General features: G+C 44.3%; 2 protein-coding genes across 4 annotated transcripts in view; one reads left to right on the top strand and one right to left on the bottom strand.

Moving 5' to 3' along the window:
- The first annotated feature begins 1011 nt into the window (after window positions 1–1011).
- Acta2 (actin alpha 2, smooth muscle) lies at window positions 1012–14671 on the top strand. Its single transcript, XM_052762151.1, has 9 exons — window positions 1012–1124; window positions 3920–4071; window positions 4790–4918; window positions 7451–7561; window positions 9022–9106; window positions 9482–9643; window positions 11143–11334; window positions 12708–12889; window positions 14386–14671. Exons 2-9 carry the CDS (start codon window positions 3943–3945, stop codon window positions 14527–14529), a joined length of 1134 nt encoding a protein of 377 aa, XP_052618111.1. The 5' UTR covers window positions 1012–1124; window positions 3920–3942; the 3' UTR covers window positions 14530–14671.
- Window positions 14672–15826: 1155 nt separating this feature from the next.
- The window catches only part of Stambpl1 (STAM binding protein like 1), a 52853-nt gene continuing 52390 nt past the window's right edge, over window positions 15827–16289 (bottom strand). For all 3 annotated transcript variants that reach the window (XM_052762148.1, XM_052762150.1, XM_052762149.1), the window contains exon 11: window positions 15827–16148. In XM_052762148.1, the coding sequence (XP_052618108.1) occupies window positions 16092–16148 (57 nt within the window). In that variant the 3' untranslated portion in view covers window positions 15827–16091. The remainder of the gene's footprint in view (window positions 16149–16289) is intronic.

Genomic DNA, 16289 nt, shown 5'->3' on the forward strand with positions numbered 1-16289 from the left:
AGACAAATACCCGTGCATACATGTGGACACCGTAAATCAAATACATGAGAGATGGTAGCCTGAGTGGACAGTTGGTGCCATTCACCCTGGGGTTTTCTTAACATGTGAACAGTTCAGAAGCACTCCTGGAATCCATCAAAGATATTTCTATCATGAATGGAATTAGAATTTTAGCTTATGGGGAGGGTACAGAAATGTAAAATGATTGACTCTGTCCATTGAAGCCCAAGTCTTTGAAGAATGACAGGGTCGCCTGATCTCTACTTCTATCCAATGGGCTCATAGGTATGGAGGAGGATCAGCAGCCTTCATTTCAACATTCCAAATTTCTTATACAAATTTTTTTTTATTACATGGTGACAGGTCATCTATAGAGCCAAAGGATGGTCCCTAATCATGCAGCCCAGAGCCACTGACAAAGCAGCAACCCGGAAGGCAGCCAAGGGCTAACACAGTTAGAGGGATTCTGACTTCCACGTTCCTCTTCGGGAAACACAGGCTGGCCAACCCTGTCTACATAGTTCCCTTTCTGTTTTCCTTAATACTACACAGAGACTTGATGTATAAACACAGTGTGACTACCGTAAAATGATCACACCTCTCCATATTTGTGAGTGACTGTGATATCTCTCGTTATAGGCTACCTTTATAAGAGGGTTGCTTTAAAATTCCAGCTAGTCAGAGCAGGCCCTTCCTGATCTCAGTTCCTTAGCAAATGGTCCGAAAGGCCAGCTTGACAGTGAGCTGGCATCGTCTGAGGAATGTGCAAACCATGCCTGCATCTGCCCCAGGACACTAGCCCAGTGTCTGGGCATTTCAGCAGTTGTTCTGAGGGCTCAGAATGCTTATCCCCCAAAGCAGCTGAGCTGCCTCCTGTTTCAGGAGCAGAGCAGAGGAATGCCATGGAAGAGACCCAGGCCTCTGGCCACCCAGATTAGAGAGTTTTGTGCTGAGGTCCCTATATGGTTGTGTGAGAGTGAACGGCCAGCTCCAGCCTGTCTCTGCTCCTTGTTTGGGAAGCAAGTGGGAGGGGATCAGACTAAGGGGCTATATAACCCTTCAGCATTCAGCTTCCCCGGACACCACCCACCCAGAGTAGAGAAGCCCAGCCAGTCACCATCAGGGTAAGTGGCACCAGCCCAGGGGTGTGACTGAGATTCCACAGGCTCTTTTATTGCCCAGTGTAACCAAACATTGTCTGTGGGACTCCGGATGACTCGCATGTTCTGCATTTTTGAATGAAGATTTATACTATTAAAATGATTGTAGCTTTTGAGCTTGCATGATTTTGGGTTAAATGAAGCTAGGTTTAGTGGGGAAGGTGATGGAGACGGGCTGAAATTCTGTTCGTGAGTGTCATCCGTAAAATCTGTTTCTAGTAAACCAACTGCTCAGATCCTGCAGCCTACTGTATCGGTGAAGTCTAGCTGTGTTTAGTAAATTGTTCGTTTATTTCTACTTAGGCATTGGAAACTTGGATTTGTCTATGGCTCATATTTAGTGTGGAGACTGTTCATCTGACTCGGTTTTTAGGGTAAACTGAGGTAACTGATAGTGGATGTCAGGAGGGAACTGGGGAAGTTTCCAGCCCTCTGATGTTGGCTGAATGTGTGCCTTGAGTCTGGTTCTCCTTGGCTCTAACAGCTAGTGTCCCATGTTGGAAATGTGTATCCTGTGAGTGCGCCAGTGCCCTTATTGTTCAGACCTGTGCCATTGCTCATTTGTAACAAAGCGTAGTTTCTATGCTTTCTGCAGAGAAAGGAGGGAGCGTCTCATCCAGGGGAGGGCTGAATTGCATTTCTCTGCCTCAAGTGTCCCTTGGCCTGGTAAGCAGTGCCTCTGTGGAGCAGCCTTGCCACCCCAGGCTAACTCCTGTAACTCAGGGCTCGGTAGCTTCAGCAGGGAAGCAGTTTTCTCAATAAGATTTTCTTACCGTTTCGTGATTCATGACTAAATATGGCTTGCGTCTTGAGACTCCCAAGCTGGGAATGGTACTGTCCTTTCCTCCTCCCCTCCCTCTCCCTCCCTAACAATTCATTTTTGGCACGAGATGCACTCCACTGTGCTGCACCGAACTGCCTGACCCGGGTGCAGTTCCAAAAGCAGATGCTGAAGCCAGAGTGTTTTACCTAATTAGGAAATGCTCAGCTTCGAACTGAGCTACTCATTCAGGTTAGATAAGAGTTGTAAACCACAGCAGCAGTCCCTCTGGGAACAAGCAGACTGCTTCTCTAGTGACAATGCTCCTTTCAGGATTATTAAGACAAATTTTCTGCACATTTTTTTTGGTGAAATATAAACATATAAATACATCTTCACTGAATTTGTATAGTATTTTTCCTGCATTTTTTTGGGGGGGCCAGGCAGCTTATTTTTCTGAATATATTGAAGCAAAACTCCAAGTCATCTCCGTCCAACAAAAATTTTTATCCTTCCCCATTTTGAGAGAGCTTCCTAATTCTGCATGGCTTATCCCATTCACAGCCCTGATGCTCAGTTGGGAAGCAGGCTTAGTGTATGCACAGACTGATGGTCCCTTGCTGCTGGCTGCCTCTGACAGTCACGCCGCTTCTGTCTTTATGTCTGTGTAGTTACAAACTATCTTCTGTCTCCTCGACATGTACTAGAAAGGAAGCCAAATATAATTCAGTGTCTGAAAGGAAAGGGAAAAGTGAGGAGAGGAAAGAACAGACCACGAAAAAAACCTGTTTTCTGTTCTTGGGAGGGAAACCCACACATTGAAGACTTTGTTCTAATCCTGAGGGCAGTGTTGAAAGAAAGAAAAGATCACAAATAAAACTTCTGGATGATGATAATAATCACATAATGATATACATTTGCAAAGCTCTGAATATCCTTCCAAACTTTCAAAAGTCCAAGCTTAAATGTCGGTTACTTAATATTTTGTTTTAAAACCAAAGGAGTATATGCTCAATTAACCAAGTTTAGAAGATATACCAGAACTCAGAATAAAGACTTCTACAAAACCCAATACTTACTGCTTCAAAAGAACCCCAGTAAATACCTTGATGAGAATAAGTAAGCTTTTGCAACAAACAAACAACCCACATTTTATCGTGGTCATATGATGTTATTTTCCCTAAGTTATTAATTTTAAGTAAGAATAGCTGTTAGCATACTGTTGGATTTTCAGTTTAACAGTGACTTTAAATTAATGAAGAAATACTATAACTCCTACAACTTCAAACATCTTCTTGGAAAATTTCAATCTATGTTTTTATATTAGACCAGCTCTTGTTGGCCTCAAATTTGTGATCCCCCTGCCTCAGCCTCCCAAGTGCTAGGATTACAGGTGTGCATCATCACACACGGCTTTGGTTTAAGTTTAATGTCCCCCCAAGTATACAAATCTTTAGAGCCAAAATAATTCTCTTTTAAACATTTAAAAATGAGACATATTTTAACATTTTCAAATTGTCATATACTGCCCATTCCTCAAAATCTACCTTTTTGGAAAAGAAAATTAACTTACACTTAGGGAAAAAAAAATGTGAGTTTTGTTTGATATAGACAAATACAATTGGATAGTTCTTTAACATGTGCTAAATACCATGTCCCTGTGGAAATCTGTTCTCTTACTCTGGAACTCCCATCTCTGCAGTTCATTCACTCATTCCATGCTCTGGCCAGCTTGAGAGTGTTATGAGAGCCTGTGACACACCACTTGTTGTGCTGAGGGCCTGTGGTGTTAACCTGGGAGTCTGCGGTGGAGCTCATCAAAGGCTTTACAGCCTAGTGAAAGCATTTCAAGATAAAGAGTGTGTTGGCTGAGATTTGGGAAGAGCCTCCAGCTAAAATAACACAAGAGGGCCAAGAACCCTGTCTGTGGGTGGGAGTGATGGTGAGCTCTGATGACTACTCTGGTACAGCAGGGACGGCTTCCTCCCTGTCTCTGTAGAACCCTGTGAAGCTGCTCCAGCGATGTGTGAAGAAGAGGACAGCACTGCCCTGGTGTGTGACAATGGCTCTGGGCTCTGTAAAGCTGGCTTCGCTGGTGATGACGCTCCCAGGGCCGTTTTCCCATCCATCGTGGGACGTCCCAGACATCAGGTGAGCCAAATTCTGATTGAATACAGAGAGAACAGGACTACAGGCTAGATATCTCTCTGTGTCTACATGTATCCAACGATTGTCAGGTGCTTTCTGCTCAGAGTTTGCACAACCATGTGAAAAATATGTCTATGATAGGCTGGGATATAACCTAGTGATGCAAGGCTTTCTCTCTCTCTCTCTTTCTCTCTCTCTCTTTCTCTCTCTGTCTTTCTCCATATTGGTGATGATTGATGCCCAGGAATAAATGTCAATTTCACATATCAAGCATAAAGATTATCTGGCAGATTATATATACACATATGTTTATCATATATTGTACATTTATGCATATAACATATTTATTATATATTGATTGTACATATATGCATATAATATATAATATGTAATGGCAGAATATATATAATATAATATATATAATTATAACATAATAAAAATTCTGTCATTTTCTCATGCTCACTATCCAAATACAGCCACCGTGACCATTGTCCTCACTGCAGTAACAGCAGCAGCAGAAATCGTCGTAAGCTGCCCTTATGTACATCATCCCCACTTCTGGGAAAGAAATAGAGACAAAACTCAACCTCACGCAGTTTGGTTTTCGATGAAAGGCCGCACTGTTACTAAGTGTAACTTTACATCACGTTAGTTGTCAAAGAAATCATCAGTTCACACATTTCAGGAAAGAACTGACTTGTGGTTTGTTGAACCGTTTCAGGGAGTAATGGTGGGAATGGGACAGAAAGACAGCTACGTGGGCGACGAGGCGCAGAGCAAAAGGGGGATCCTGACCTTGAAGTACCCGATAGAACACGGAATCATCACCAACTGGGATGACATGGAAAAGGTACTGAGAACTTGCTGCAGACTGACTCTTCAGGGTGCAGAATTCCAAAGCCCCCGAGAATCAGAACCACACGCTACAGCATGGGGCTGCTGTGGAAGAGAGCCAGCTGGCTATCATTGCTCAAATGCACTGTTATTTGTTATTGGTTAGCTTGGATTATTACTCACTGAAAAACACTGGACTGACTTCTTTTTGAAAATGAATTCCTTGGCTATTGGTGTTTATAAACTGGTGGGAGACAGGTCTGTAGCCCTTTGCTAATGTGGGGATGACTTTCTTTCACATCCATTGGACTGTCCTCTGAGGACAGGCATCCCCAGAGCATCAGATATCCAGAGCTAGAATTCTGGGAAGACCCTTAGCTAGCCCATTCTTGATTTTTTGTTGTTGTTGTTGTTGTTAATCTGCCCTGAGCAGTTTTCTTAATTTTCACAATTGAAAAGAGGAGACCACATTAGATTTGGTACATTCCCGAATGCCCCTGAATATATTGAAGTGCAATTGTGACTGACAATTTTTTAAATGAATACTTTAACATTCTCTTTCTTTGTCATATTGAGTAAGACCTCTGCTCCCAGACCATTGTGAAAGAGCCAAAGGAAAGAAAAGTTAAATCTAAGGATTATAAAGATTGTTATTAGGCATTTTAGAAACACTAGTAACAAAAAAAGCAAAAGTAACAATAAGAAAGGGAGATCATTTTTTAAGAGCAGCAGAATGTATTAAACTTGCAACATGTTTTTATTTACCTATTTATTAGCTTTTTGTAACCTCCAAAACACATATACTCACCCACACATGCTCACACATATCATTTAAAAATAAATCCCACACACAATGCTACTAAAATGTATTGCTAGTTATGTGTAAACCTTTGCTCTGCAAGGGCTGCCCATCCTTAGCTTTAGTTAATCAGATTGTGAACTTGGCGCAATTGCAGTTTGTGCCCTGCAGGTGGCAGCATCACCGGTGGGAAAGAGCCGACAGCATGGCAGCATGGATGATCCGGCTATGATGCGGTATAATGAAAGAGAGTATTGGAATGGAAAACAAAACAAAACAAATCAAAACAAACAAACAGACAAAAACCAAACCTGCCTCCCTGGCATTTAAATTCAGAGCATATTCTGGAGAAAAGAGTGAAGGAAAGACTGTTTTTTTTTTTTTTTAACCTTGTTTCAGGGTGACTGACTAGGGCTCCTGAGCACTCTGCTTTTGTCTTTTCATTGTATAGAGCAGAGTGTCAGTTTAATTGATCATCTGTTTAGTGGAATAAGGGGAAAGGATTAAGGAAGAGTTGCTCACTAATCTTTACTGTAATAATGATGATTTATGAAGATGGTTTTCCAAACTGCTCAGCCCCACCCTTTCTTCCGTTCACCCCCACACCTCCCCTCACCCCCACAAGGGACAGGACTTGCCAGGATCCCTTTCTTTGCCGGAAACCACAAAACCAAAAACAGGAAACTAGAATCATGACAAAGTCTTTAAAGTTGGTTTTACTTTTGTTGGTTTGCAAATTGTCATCAGCCACGCCTGTTTACTCCTGGGTAAATCTCAAATTCCTAATGCTGGTGGACAACAGCCCTTCTTTAAAAGAGGAATTATTTTAGTCCTTCCATAATAATGTGTCCTTTTTAACACCCAGGGATTAAAGAGGTTGCTCAACTATAAAGCCACAAACACACTACACACAGGTGGGCGTGGGCTGTGGGGAGATGTCTAAAGTCTGGCATCTGCTCCTGAAATGGAGGTCTAGACTGTTCCTGCAAAGGCTGCTTTTCCCATCCCTGGAGGGTGAAGATGTTGAGGGAAGCAGAGGTGGAGACCTTCTTCCCACCTGCACACACCTAACACACACACACACACACACACACACACACACACACACACACACACCCCTACACACACACAGAGCCAAGAACAGTCTTTAAAACATTAAATACGGCAATTAGGTTTTCAGGTGAACCCCATTCATTTACATGTATAGCTATTTGTTCTTTTATTTATTATCCTAAATCAATGTCCCATGAATAAACTAAAGGAAGGCATGGGTAAAGAAGATGTAGCTGATTAATGAATGATGCTATTCATTCTAGCCACTGGGCTGACTAGTTACTCTAGTGTTATTTTATGTAATTCACAAAAGAACCAGTGAAGCGCCTACTGTTTATTTTGTCCTTCAGTTACCAGTGGTGAGACTGGAGGTGAAAATGTCTGGGAACTTGCTAGCTCACACAAACAGAAAGCGGCCCAGCTGTGGTCTGAATCTTCATTTGACTACAGAGCCTGTATCCTTGACCACTACACCATCCTGCCACACAGCCCTGCTTTTGCTTAGTCATTCAATGGATGTGCAGCCTTGTGTGTGCTGTTCACACCGTCTGGGCCTCCGGGTCTGCATCTATACAGATTCAGATCTACACATTTCATCTGATGCTGGTTTTGTCCTGCACATTCTGGTCCCTTCCCAGGCTCTTCAGTGCCCCCACAGGAGCCCACCACTGTGTTTCTCTCTTCCCTGCCCTCTAGATCTGGCACCATTCCTTCTATAATGAGCTTCGTGTGGCCCCTGAAGAGCACCCCACTCTGCTTACGGAGGCACCACTGAACCCCAAGGCCAACCGGGAGAAAATGACCCAGGTAAACATTTGCTCCAGAAGGCAACACTGTTGGATTGGGGGTAAGGCTAATTAGAGTAAGACCACAGCATGTCGACAGAAGGCCCTAATGGGCAGTTCACCCAGACTGTCCACCTGGAGACCCCAGTGGCCAGGGATCATGACAGTGCTCACCTCCTTACTGCACAAAGACTAGACCATTTTCCCTCAAAAGGGCAAGAAAAAAAGTTGAAAGGTTTAATTAAAAAGGGAACATATCTAGGGTGAGAAACTTCCAATAAGTCATTTCAAAATGCAGTACAATATAGTGGGAACTGAATCTGTCACTGAAAGTCACTTACTTTCTGAGAACCCCAGCTGCTTTGCTTGTTGGGAACATTAATACTGTTATTTTCAAGGGAGAGATATGCAGACTAATGACGCAAAGATGATATGTGAGTATCACGGTATGTGGCGTAATAAATATCCAACAACTAGTAGCAATTACTGCCACTCTTGTCTGTGTGACTCTTAAGACCCTACAGCAAGACCGTCCAGTGAACTAACTACAGAGAGTTCTGGTGTGGATGAGCTGTCAAATGATAACATCAGCTGCTCTGGGAACCACTCTATCTCAGAAGAAATGATACTTCTAGTAACAACTATCATCCTGTGAGTTGTGGTGAGGTAGAGAAATGACTGAAAACTGTGGGTTTCTAGGAAACATCAGACATTTCTTCAGGTTTATGCACTGGAGAGTGTTGTCAAAATGAAGGCTGGGGACATCTTCTGATGCAGGAGGAGCCTAGGGAGTTCTGGTTTTAATCTTGTCCCTAAACTGCATGGACTAATGGATTGCATTTATATGTAGCCTTCTATTCCATGATATAGGTCCCATATGCGAAGATCATACATAGCATCTCCCACCCTAGCCACGAGGACCTGATTCCAGGGCTAGTACTGACTCAAAACTGCATAGACATGGAAAAGATTAAGCTGAACCTGAGCCAGATCACACAGCCAGGGTTATTCGCAGCCAGTCTAAGCACTGGGCTTTCCTTTATGTTCCTTGGATATTCTCTTGCCTTTTTCTTTTTGTCTTTGATGTAGTTAATAACTCTTAGACGCTCTCTGAGAGCTCACTTAGTCCAAAACTCTTCTCCCTTTACATGTGAGAAATAAGGAAAAAACAAACACCATAGTGAACCCCATCACATCCAGTTCAGGACCAAGACTAGAGCTGCAGCTAGCCACTCCTCACCTCGCCTGGTCTCTGTTCACACTGCTGGCTCCTTTCCTCTCCTGTCAGGTCACCAGTGTGAAGATCCTGTCTATTGCCTCCTTCATTTCTTTTTTTTTTGTGGGACCAGGTCTGCGTTGGCCTTCCTTCCTCTGTTCTTATGTGTCTGGGGGGGTCTGCATCAGGCAAGGAGTATGCTCTTATGTGTTCTTTGTAAAACTGACGGCATCGTCATCTACTTAACCCTTTGGATTCCTTTGCAGATCATGTTTGAGACCTTCAATGTCCCTGCCATGTATGTGGCTATTCAGGCCGTGCTGTCCCTGTATGCCTCTGGACGTACAACTGGTAGGTAGCCAGGGGAATGGGAACCTTAGTCAAACGAATCTACCAAAAAAAAGTGAGATTTGATGGCTACAACCTCTGGGTTGTGATGGATAAGAAGTGAATTAGAACAGACAGAGATGGCCCCCACTCCACCCCTAAAAAAGAAAAAAATTTCTGTTTTCAAAACCATCCCTGGACCCAACCTCTTTAGCAAGACCTTTCCAAAGGTTTCCCTCTTCCTCTTCCTGTCTCCCCCAAGCACTCTCTCATTTCATCTCTCTCGTCAAACACACTCTTATGAGGCTTAGGAATTACTGCTCCCCACAGTCTTTGGTGTACCAGAAGAGCACACCAGCTGATGGCGGTGACTTATACCATGCTCATGATCCCTCCTAGGTATTGTGCTGGACTCTGGAGATGGTGTTACTCACAACGTCCCCATCTATGAGGGCTATGCCCTGCCCCATGCCATCATGCGTCTGGACTTGGCTGGCCGAGATCTCACCGACTACCTCATGAAGATCCTGACTGAACGTGGCTATTCCTTCGTGACTACTGGTGAGGCCCAGGGGAGGGCAAGGGAAGAGGGTGGAAGACAGCATGTTGCTCACAGTTACTTAGTAGAAGGAGTCCTGTCACTCAAAAGGGGTCACGGAGCCAGAGAGATGGCTCAGCTGGTAAAACCATTTGCCATGCAAGCCTGACAACCAGAGGTTGTCACTGAAGCCACAGTGAAAGGAGAGACCGGACAAGAGTTACCTTCTGCCATCCACACATGTACACCTGAATGGGTGCACACACACATGCACACGTACACATATACACACATAATAGTAATGATAATAACTAAAATTTAAAAAATAAACTAATAAAAGAGTTGGTGAGTTCATGACTTAACCAACGGTAAAGCCTGTCACCAATGCACAGAGAAAAGCAAAACTTTTCTTGCTTTGTTATTATAAAGTTACTACAGTTTCTTTGAGAGTGGCTGTAGACACGGGTGTAATAGGGCAAGTCAGAGAAAACATCCATTTGTCTGTACGATGCTAGAGATCAAATCCAGGGTGTTGCATTTGCCAGCCAAGCACTCTATCACGGAGCTATACCTCAGAGCTACTTGGATATTTTTTAATTTCTGCATTTATAAATAGAAAGGAAAGTGTAAGGACAGAGAGGTGTGGCTGGCAATCTTTGAGACATCTAACAGGACTTGAGTCCCAACTTGTTACCCTCTGGCCATGTGATCTTAGACACCAACTGGCCTTGCTAAGCTGTAGCCTCTTTATCTGTAAAATGGCCCAGTCACAGAACCTGCCTCCTGCGACTCTATGAATGTGGAATACCACCATGCCTGTAGAATGCTCTGCCAAGAGTAAGCGCTCAATATTATCTGTTTTAAGCACAGATCTAGCAGGCAGTGATGTGTGTGTGTGTGTGTGTGTGTGTGTGTGTGTGTGTGTGTGTGTGTGTGTGTTGCATCAAAGCTGGTGCCACTCACACTTTCTTGACAAAAGGCCAGTGCTGGGACATACAGAACTACTATATGTCCTCAGTGACCCTGTCTCCAATTGCCTGAATCCTTACAAATTGGGAACTGTCCAAGTTTTAGGTTTCTGGACGTACTTAGAGCCAATTCTAGGCTCCATGCTTGAACCCTGACAAACATTACAATCTTCTTTTCCAATATGCTTTTGAATTAACTCTATTCTTTTCCCCAAACACCACCCAAAAATTCCCAGGAATCAGGTGGAACTAGTACCTTGGAATCTTAAGGCACAGGAGCCTGAGTAGTGGGCAGCCATCTTTTCCCTATTTCTCTCCGTATGTGCCACCAGAACTGGAGCTGTCCTGAGCTAGCCTCTGTTTCATTTTGAAAAATGAAGAATGTATCAAAGATTGAGCCACTACCTATCTGGGAAGGGAAGCAAAGACCTCCGAGTCATTTTGAAAACTTCGAGTCTTCTGAGGAGCTGGTTCAGCAGAAGAGTGACATGTGGGGGTAGGCTTTAGTTCCTCTGCAAACCCTAACGTGTAGCCTGTTTGTATGTGTTTGACAGCTGAGCGTGAGATTGTCCGTGACATCAAGGAGAAGCTGTGCTACGTAGCTCTGGACTTTGAAAATGAGATGGCCACTGCTGCCTCCTCTTCTTCCCTGGAGAAGAGCTATGAACTGCCCGATGGGCAGGTGATCACCATTGGGAATGAACGCTTCCGCTGCCCAGAGACCCTCTTCCAGCCATCTTTTATTGGTAGGCACTGGGGAGCCGAGTCTCGCTGTTCTGTACCCAGCCAGTCCTGGCTACCAGTACCCATTGGCAGGTAGAAATGAATCAGGGCTTCAGAAACAGAAGCAGTTTTACAACAGGGAAAGTGCCACACTGTCAAAATGAGAAGACTCCAGGGAGCCAAGAAAGGACTTGAGTGCCTCGGAAAGTTCTCTTAAGTCGCGGTCATGACAAATGTGTTCTCAGCATATAGTGCAAAATATGAACGCTATCTATGTTTCGGATGTAGTGGAGCACAGGGATGGTTGGGGAAGAAGAACTGAGTGCTGCTACAAGTTTGGGAATGGTGGGGGGAGGGGCATAACCAGAGGGTACCTATTGCACCCTGGCATGGCAGTCACAGAGGCTTGTGCAGAGAGATCCCCTTGGGAGGCTGGGAGCCTGAGCTTGAGACTTTGTTCTAGTCTCAGGATTTTGAGAATGTCACTTAACCCGAGACTCAGTTTCCTCCTACTAGGATAGCTGGAAGATTTATAGCAAAGTTGTATAGCACCCTCACCCCAGTGCCTGTTCAAAACCAACATTCAACAATTTGCTACTGTCAGTAATGAGCAATTAGGTGGTGGTGTTACTATTACAACTAGATGACAGGGATAAGAAGGATGAGGGGGCCACCTAGAGGTTTATTACAAAAAAAAACCATGCATCAGAAATCAACACGAAAATCAGCCCCACACCCCCACTCCCCCACCCCCACCGCCAAATGTCTGTACAAAGATTGCATAAAAAGCTTCTTGGTAGCTGGGCATGGTAGTACATGCCTTTGATCCCAGTACTAGAGAGGCAAAAGCAAGCGGATCTCTATGGGTTTGAGTCCCGCTCGTTCTATAGCAAGTTCCAGGCCAGTTAAGGAAACGTAGGGAGACCAGCGTTAAAAAAACAAAAAACAAAAAAGCAAACAACAACAACAAGAAAAAACCGTTTATCTAAGTAGGAGAGACACTTTTCTGATGACTCCATCATTCCACCTTGGGTGCGAAATAACAGCTGGGGAGAGATGGGAGTGTTTTGATCAATGGCTCCGGCCCTCCCTTTTACGGAGCATCTGAAGGCCTAGCCCCTCATTCAAGCCACATACAGCAGAATCTCTACTGAGACAATGGTGTTAGCATGTTGTAACCTCACCCTGGAAGTGCTGCAGCTGAGCCTCCTCATTAGATAGGAGGCAAGGAGGGCGTGGAGCCTAACAAGGCCCTTTGGCCTCTTGGATGGTAGTTTCTAGTTCCTGATGCCTGCCAGCCTCACCCAGATTAGGCAGTTGTGCCGACATGGTTATTCACGTTCAACCCAAGTTTCTCCCCAGCACCCAAGGTCCACGGCTTGTGTCTCTTTTCCAGGGATGGAGTCGGCTGGTATCCATGAAACCACCTACAACAGCATCATGAAGTGTGATATCGACATCAGGAAGGACCTCTATGCTAACAACGTCCTCTCAGGGGGTACCACCATGTACCCGGGCATTGCTGACCGGATGCAGAAGGAGATCACAGCTCTGGCACCTAGCACCATGAAGATCAAGGTACCACATTGAGAGACTGTGATTCGCGAAGGGGGAGGGGCAGTTCTAGAGCAGCCACCAGCTTGTGAGGCAGGCTAACGGGTTCTCTGTTGTTTCCAAAGGGAACGAGGCTGAGGCGGGAGTGGTTTAGACTTAGACACATCCCCCTTAAACTTAACAGGCTCTGAGAAAGCCTTTCCAGAGGACTGCCTGGGGAGAGGGGAGCACTGCTTCCTGGAGGGCTCCTGCTCCTTTGAAGACTCCCCTTCCCTCCTACGGCTGAGCGTGCTGCAGAACCTACTTAGTTGGAGTTTGCAAACAGGCAGGCTGCAGGCCATGGGACTTAGACAAAGCCCCAGTTCTCCAAACTTTCCTTCTTAAATGGAAACGGATGTGAAACTTGGGGGCCCGGTATGGTCAGAGAGCACCGAGAGCCGATAAAACCGGGGACGCCAAGATGACTTGTGCACAGAACGAGCCTGAATAATGTCAGGAGGTGTCTGGACGGTCTGGGCCACTTTCTGGAAACCTGAAATTATCACCAAACCCTCCCACCGTGGGAAAAGAAAAATGTGTAGCGTCAAAACAAAACTCGTGTGGGGACCAGTTTTTAAATTAAACCTGATACTGACACAGCCACTGGAGACCATTACTGACCGTCCCGTGAGCCTCTTTCTTTGTATGTAACAGGAGAATCATTGGACACCTACCCTCCAAATTTGTTATAGGAGTCAAACAAGCTAGTACCTGTAAAGCGCTTAGCCGATACAGTGAGAGCTCCGTGAATGAGGAAAAAAACTGAATGTTGAACCAGAGCTTGTGGGCAGACAGGAAGAAAACCTGTGAGCAGCGTTTCAGAACGCTTGGTTCACTAGCGCGTCCACTGCGAGCCGGGCAGCGAAGACTCGAGTACCGTTTGATGTCACTCACCTCCATGTTTGAGTGGCTGTGGCATATCACACCCCGGCCTGATGCTCTGCACTCTGCCTAAGCTATTATTAGCTCAACAAAACCAAAACAACAAAAGAGTGAGCCATGTCCAGTTTGCACTCTGACTAAAGCCAGCCCCTGCAGGGGAACACTCGGACAGGGGACATGGGGGCGCTGTGTGGGACGGTGCATCTGGTTGGGATTTCAGAAAGCAGTGGCCAGGTCAGCCGGGAAAAAGAACACGAGGAAATTTCTGGAACAATTACAACATCTTCACACACACTAGGACTTCTACAGAGAGGGCGGGTCCTGCTGAGCTCTTAGGCACAGCTCCTGGAATCTCTTCGGGAGACACTGGCAGGGCTTTTACGCAGAGGCCCCACATGACCTAAGGCCAGTTGGGGTTTGCTCAATGAAGGGGTAAAGGAATAGGGATGGTTTGACATAGATTGCATGAAAAAAAAATCAGTGGGTTCACTGGGGAATCCTGATACCCCGGCTTGAGAAGAACGCCCCTGTTTTCCAGGAAGGGCCGGCATGAGGCACTTTCTCCTGGCGCTAACGCTCTCCTTTTCTTATCCTGACAGATCATTGCCCCTCCAGAGCGCAAGTACTCCGTCTGGATCGGCGGCTCCATCCTGGCGTCTCTATCTACCTTCCAGCAGATGTGGATCAGCAAACAGGAATACGATGAAGCTGGTCCCTCCATCGTCCACCGCAAATGCTTCTAAGTCACCTCCCTGCTCTGTCTCTAGCACACGACTGTGAATGTTTCGTGGATTAGCGCCTTCGGTTCCTTTCTAAATCATTCCTACCCAAAGCTTTGACTTGTTACTCGTGTTTTTAAATAAATGAGACATGTGCTACCCTTAACTTCTAGCTCTGGCCTATCATCAACACTGTGAATCGGTTGTTTCGGTTAGGTGGGACTCATTTATATAGGGTGGCTCCCTCTAGTGGTCAAAAATAACGGGACACAATTAGAATGACTCGTTCCCAGGCAACGGATAAAAATCATTTCAACAGGGGAAGCCCCACTTAAAACAGGATATAAACAGGATGCATTTGAGAGTGCATAGGACATGTATATATTACATATAAGAATATATACTAGTGCCAGGAGGAAAAATCTACACTGACTTCACGACTGAGTGACTCTATTACTTTATACATACAATGGTAGTCTGATAGGAGAAAGGTGAAAACAAAAATCTTACATCTATTTAAAATTTGGCAGGCAATATGGTTTTATTAAAATTACATCTTTTATTAAAATTACATCATACACCTATGCATGAATATGCATGTGTGGTTTTTAATTTGCACCAAGTCTTGTATATTATTTGACTTTAATGTACTTCAAACCTTGTGTATTTAAGAAGGTGTAATTGTTGAGTTTGATTTTGTAAAGAACATACCTTGTAAAACCCTGAGAAACTTCTTTAGAAGTCTCATAATGCACCTGGATCATCTTTTCCTCTTCCTTTGACCAACATCTCTCTGAAAAAAACTGCAGCGGGTGTATTTACACTAAAAGGAAGGAAAAATGGCAGTTCTTCCCAAGGACTAGGCATGTCGCTCATCATGCATAGGTTTGTCACACGTCACCACTATCTTTTCTTTAAAATTATGTGTAGATAGTGTCATCATCAGCCATCACATGAAGAGACCAAGGGTGTCCCAGACAGTAGTTACTTTTAGGGGGAACTACTCACTTCAACAGTTCCTCTCTATCAGCTTGAGAAGGACAAAGATTTAAAAAAAAATACCAGGCATTGGCGCTGGAGAGTTGGCTCTGTGGTTTAGAACGCTTGTTGGTCTTGCAGGGAACCCCGAGCTCAATTCCTAGCACCCACATGATGGCTTCCAACCAGCTGGCTGTGACTTAAGTCCCAGAGGACCCAAAGCCCTCTTCTGACCTTTGTTGGCACGAGGCACACACAAGGTATTTAGATATACATGCAGGCAAAACATTCATACATGTAAAAATAAAACAAATACATCGAAACAAAATTTTACAAATAGACATATTGTTATTTGCAGCACAATTTATTTCTGAGGATATTATTTGGGTACATTAATAGGTATAGATTGAACAGCATGTGACCTCCTTTGAGACACAGCAACCCAAAAAGGAAACTTCAAAATGTGCAAGAACAATAAATATCAAAGTTTTGGTCTAAAATATATAAATATAAAATATCAGTCACTTCTGGAAACATCATAAGAAATTCAGCAGCCACACGTATCTATGGCAGGTATCTGGTGAGGATGGTCTTGTGTTTGCAGTATGTCACCTCAGATCCAACACAGTTGTTTTTATGTCTTTTACTAACACATGGCTGCATATCTAAAAAAGAAAAAAAAAACAGTGTTACATAATAATGTTTAATGTGTGGTTTTCTTTAGGGAAAGTATATAGAGTCCTTAGTTATTTTTTTCCTGAATTTTATAAATATTGCTGAATTGGGATAGGGTAAACATAACATAA

Source organism: Peromyscus californicus, unplaced genomic scaffold, assembly GCF_007827085.1.
Source record: "Peromyscus californicus insignis strain IS unplaced genomic scaffold, ASM782708v3 Scaffold_4__1_contigs__length_199733344, whole genome shotgun sequence".
Taxonomy (NCBI): Eukaryota; Metazoa; Chordata; class Mammalia; order Rodentia; family Cricetidae; genus Peromyscus; species Peromyscus californicus.

Bases quoted from the DNA above. Each gene is read 5' to 3' on its own strand.
- Acta2 (XM_052762151.1), top strand. From the start codon at position 3,943: ATGTGTGAAGAAGAGGACAGCACTGCCCTGGTGTGTGACAATGGCTCT. The intron at 4,072-4,789 runs GTGAGCCAAATT...GAACCGTTTCAG, and splicing joins TGGGACGTCCCAGACATCAG to GGAGTAATGGTGGGAATGGG. The intron at 11,335-12,707 runs GTAGGCACTGGG...TCTCTTTTCCAG, and splicing joins CTTCCAGCCATCTTTTATTG to GGATGGAGTCGGCTGGTATC.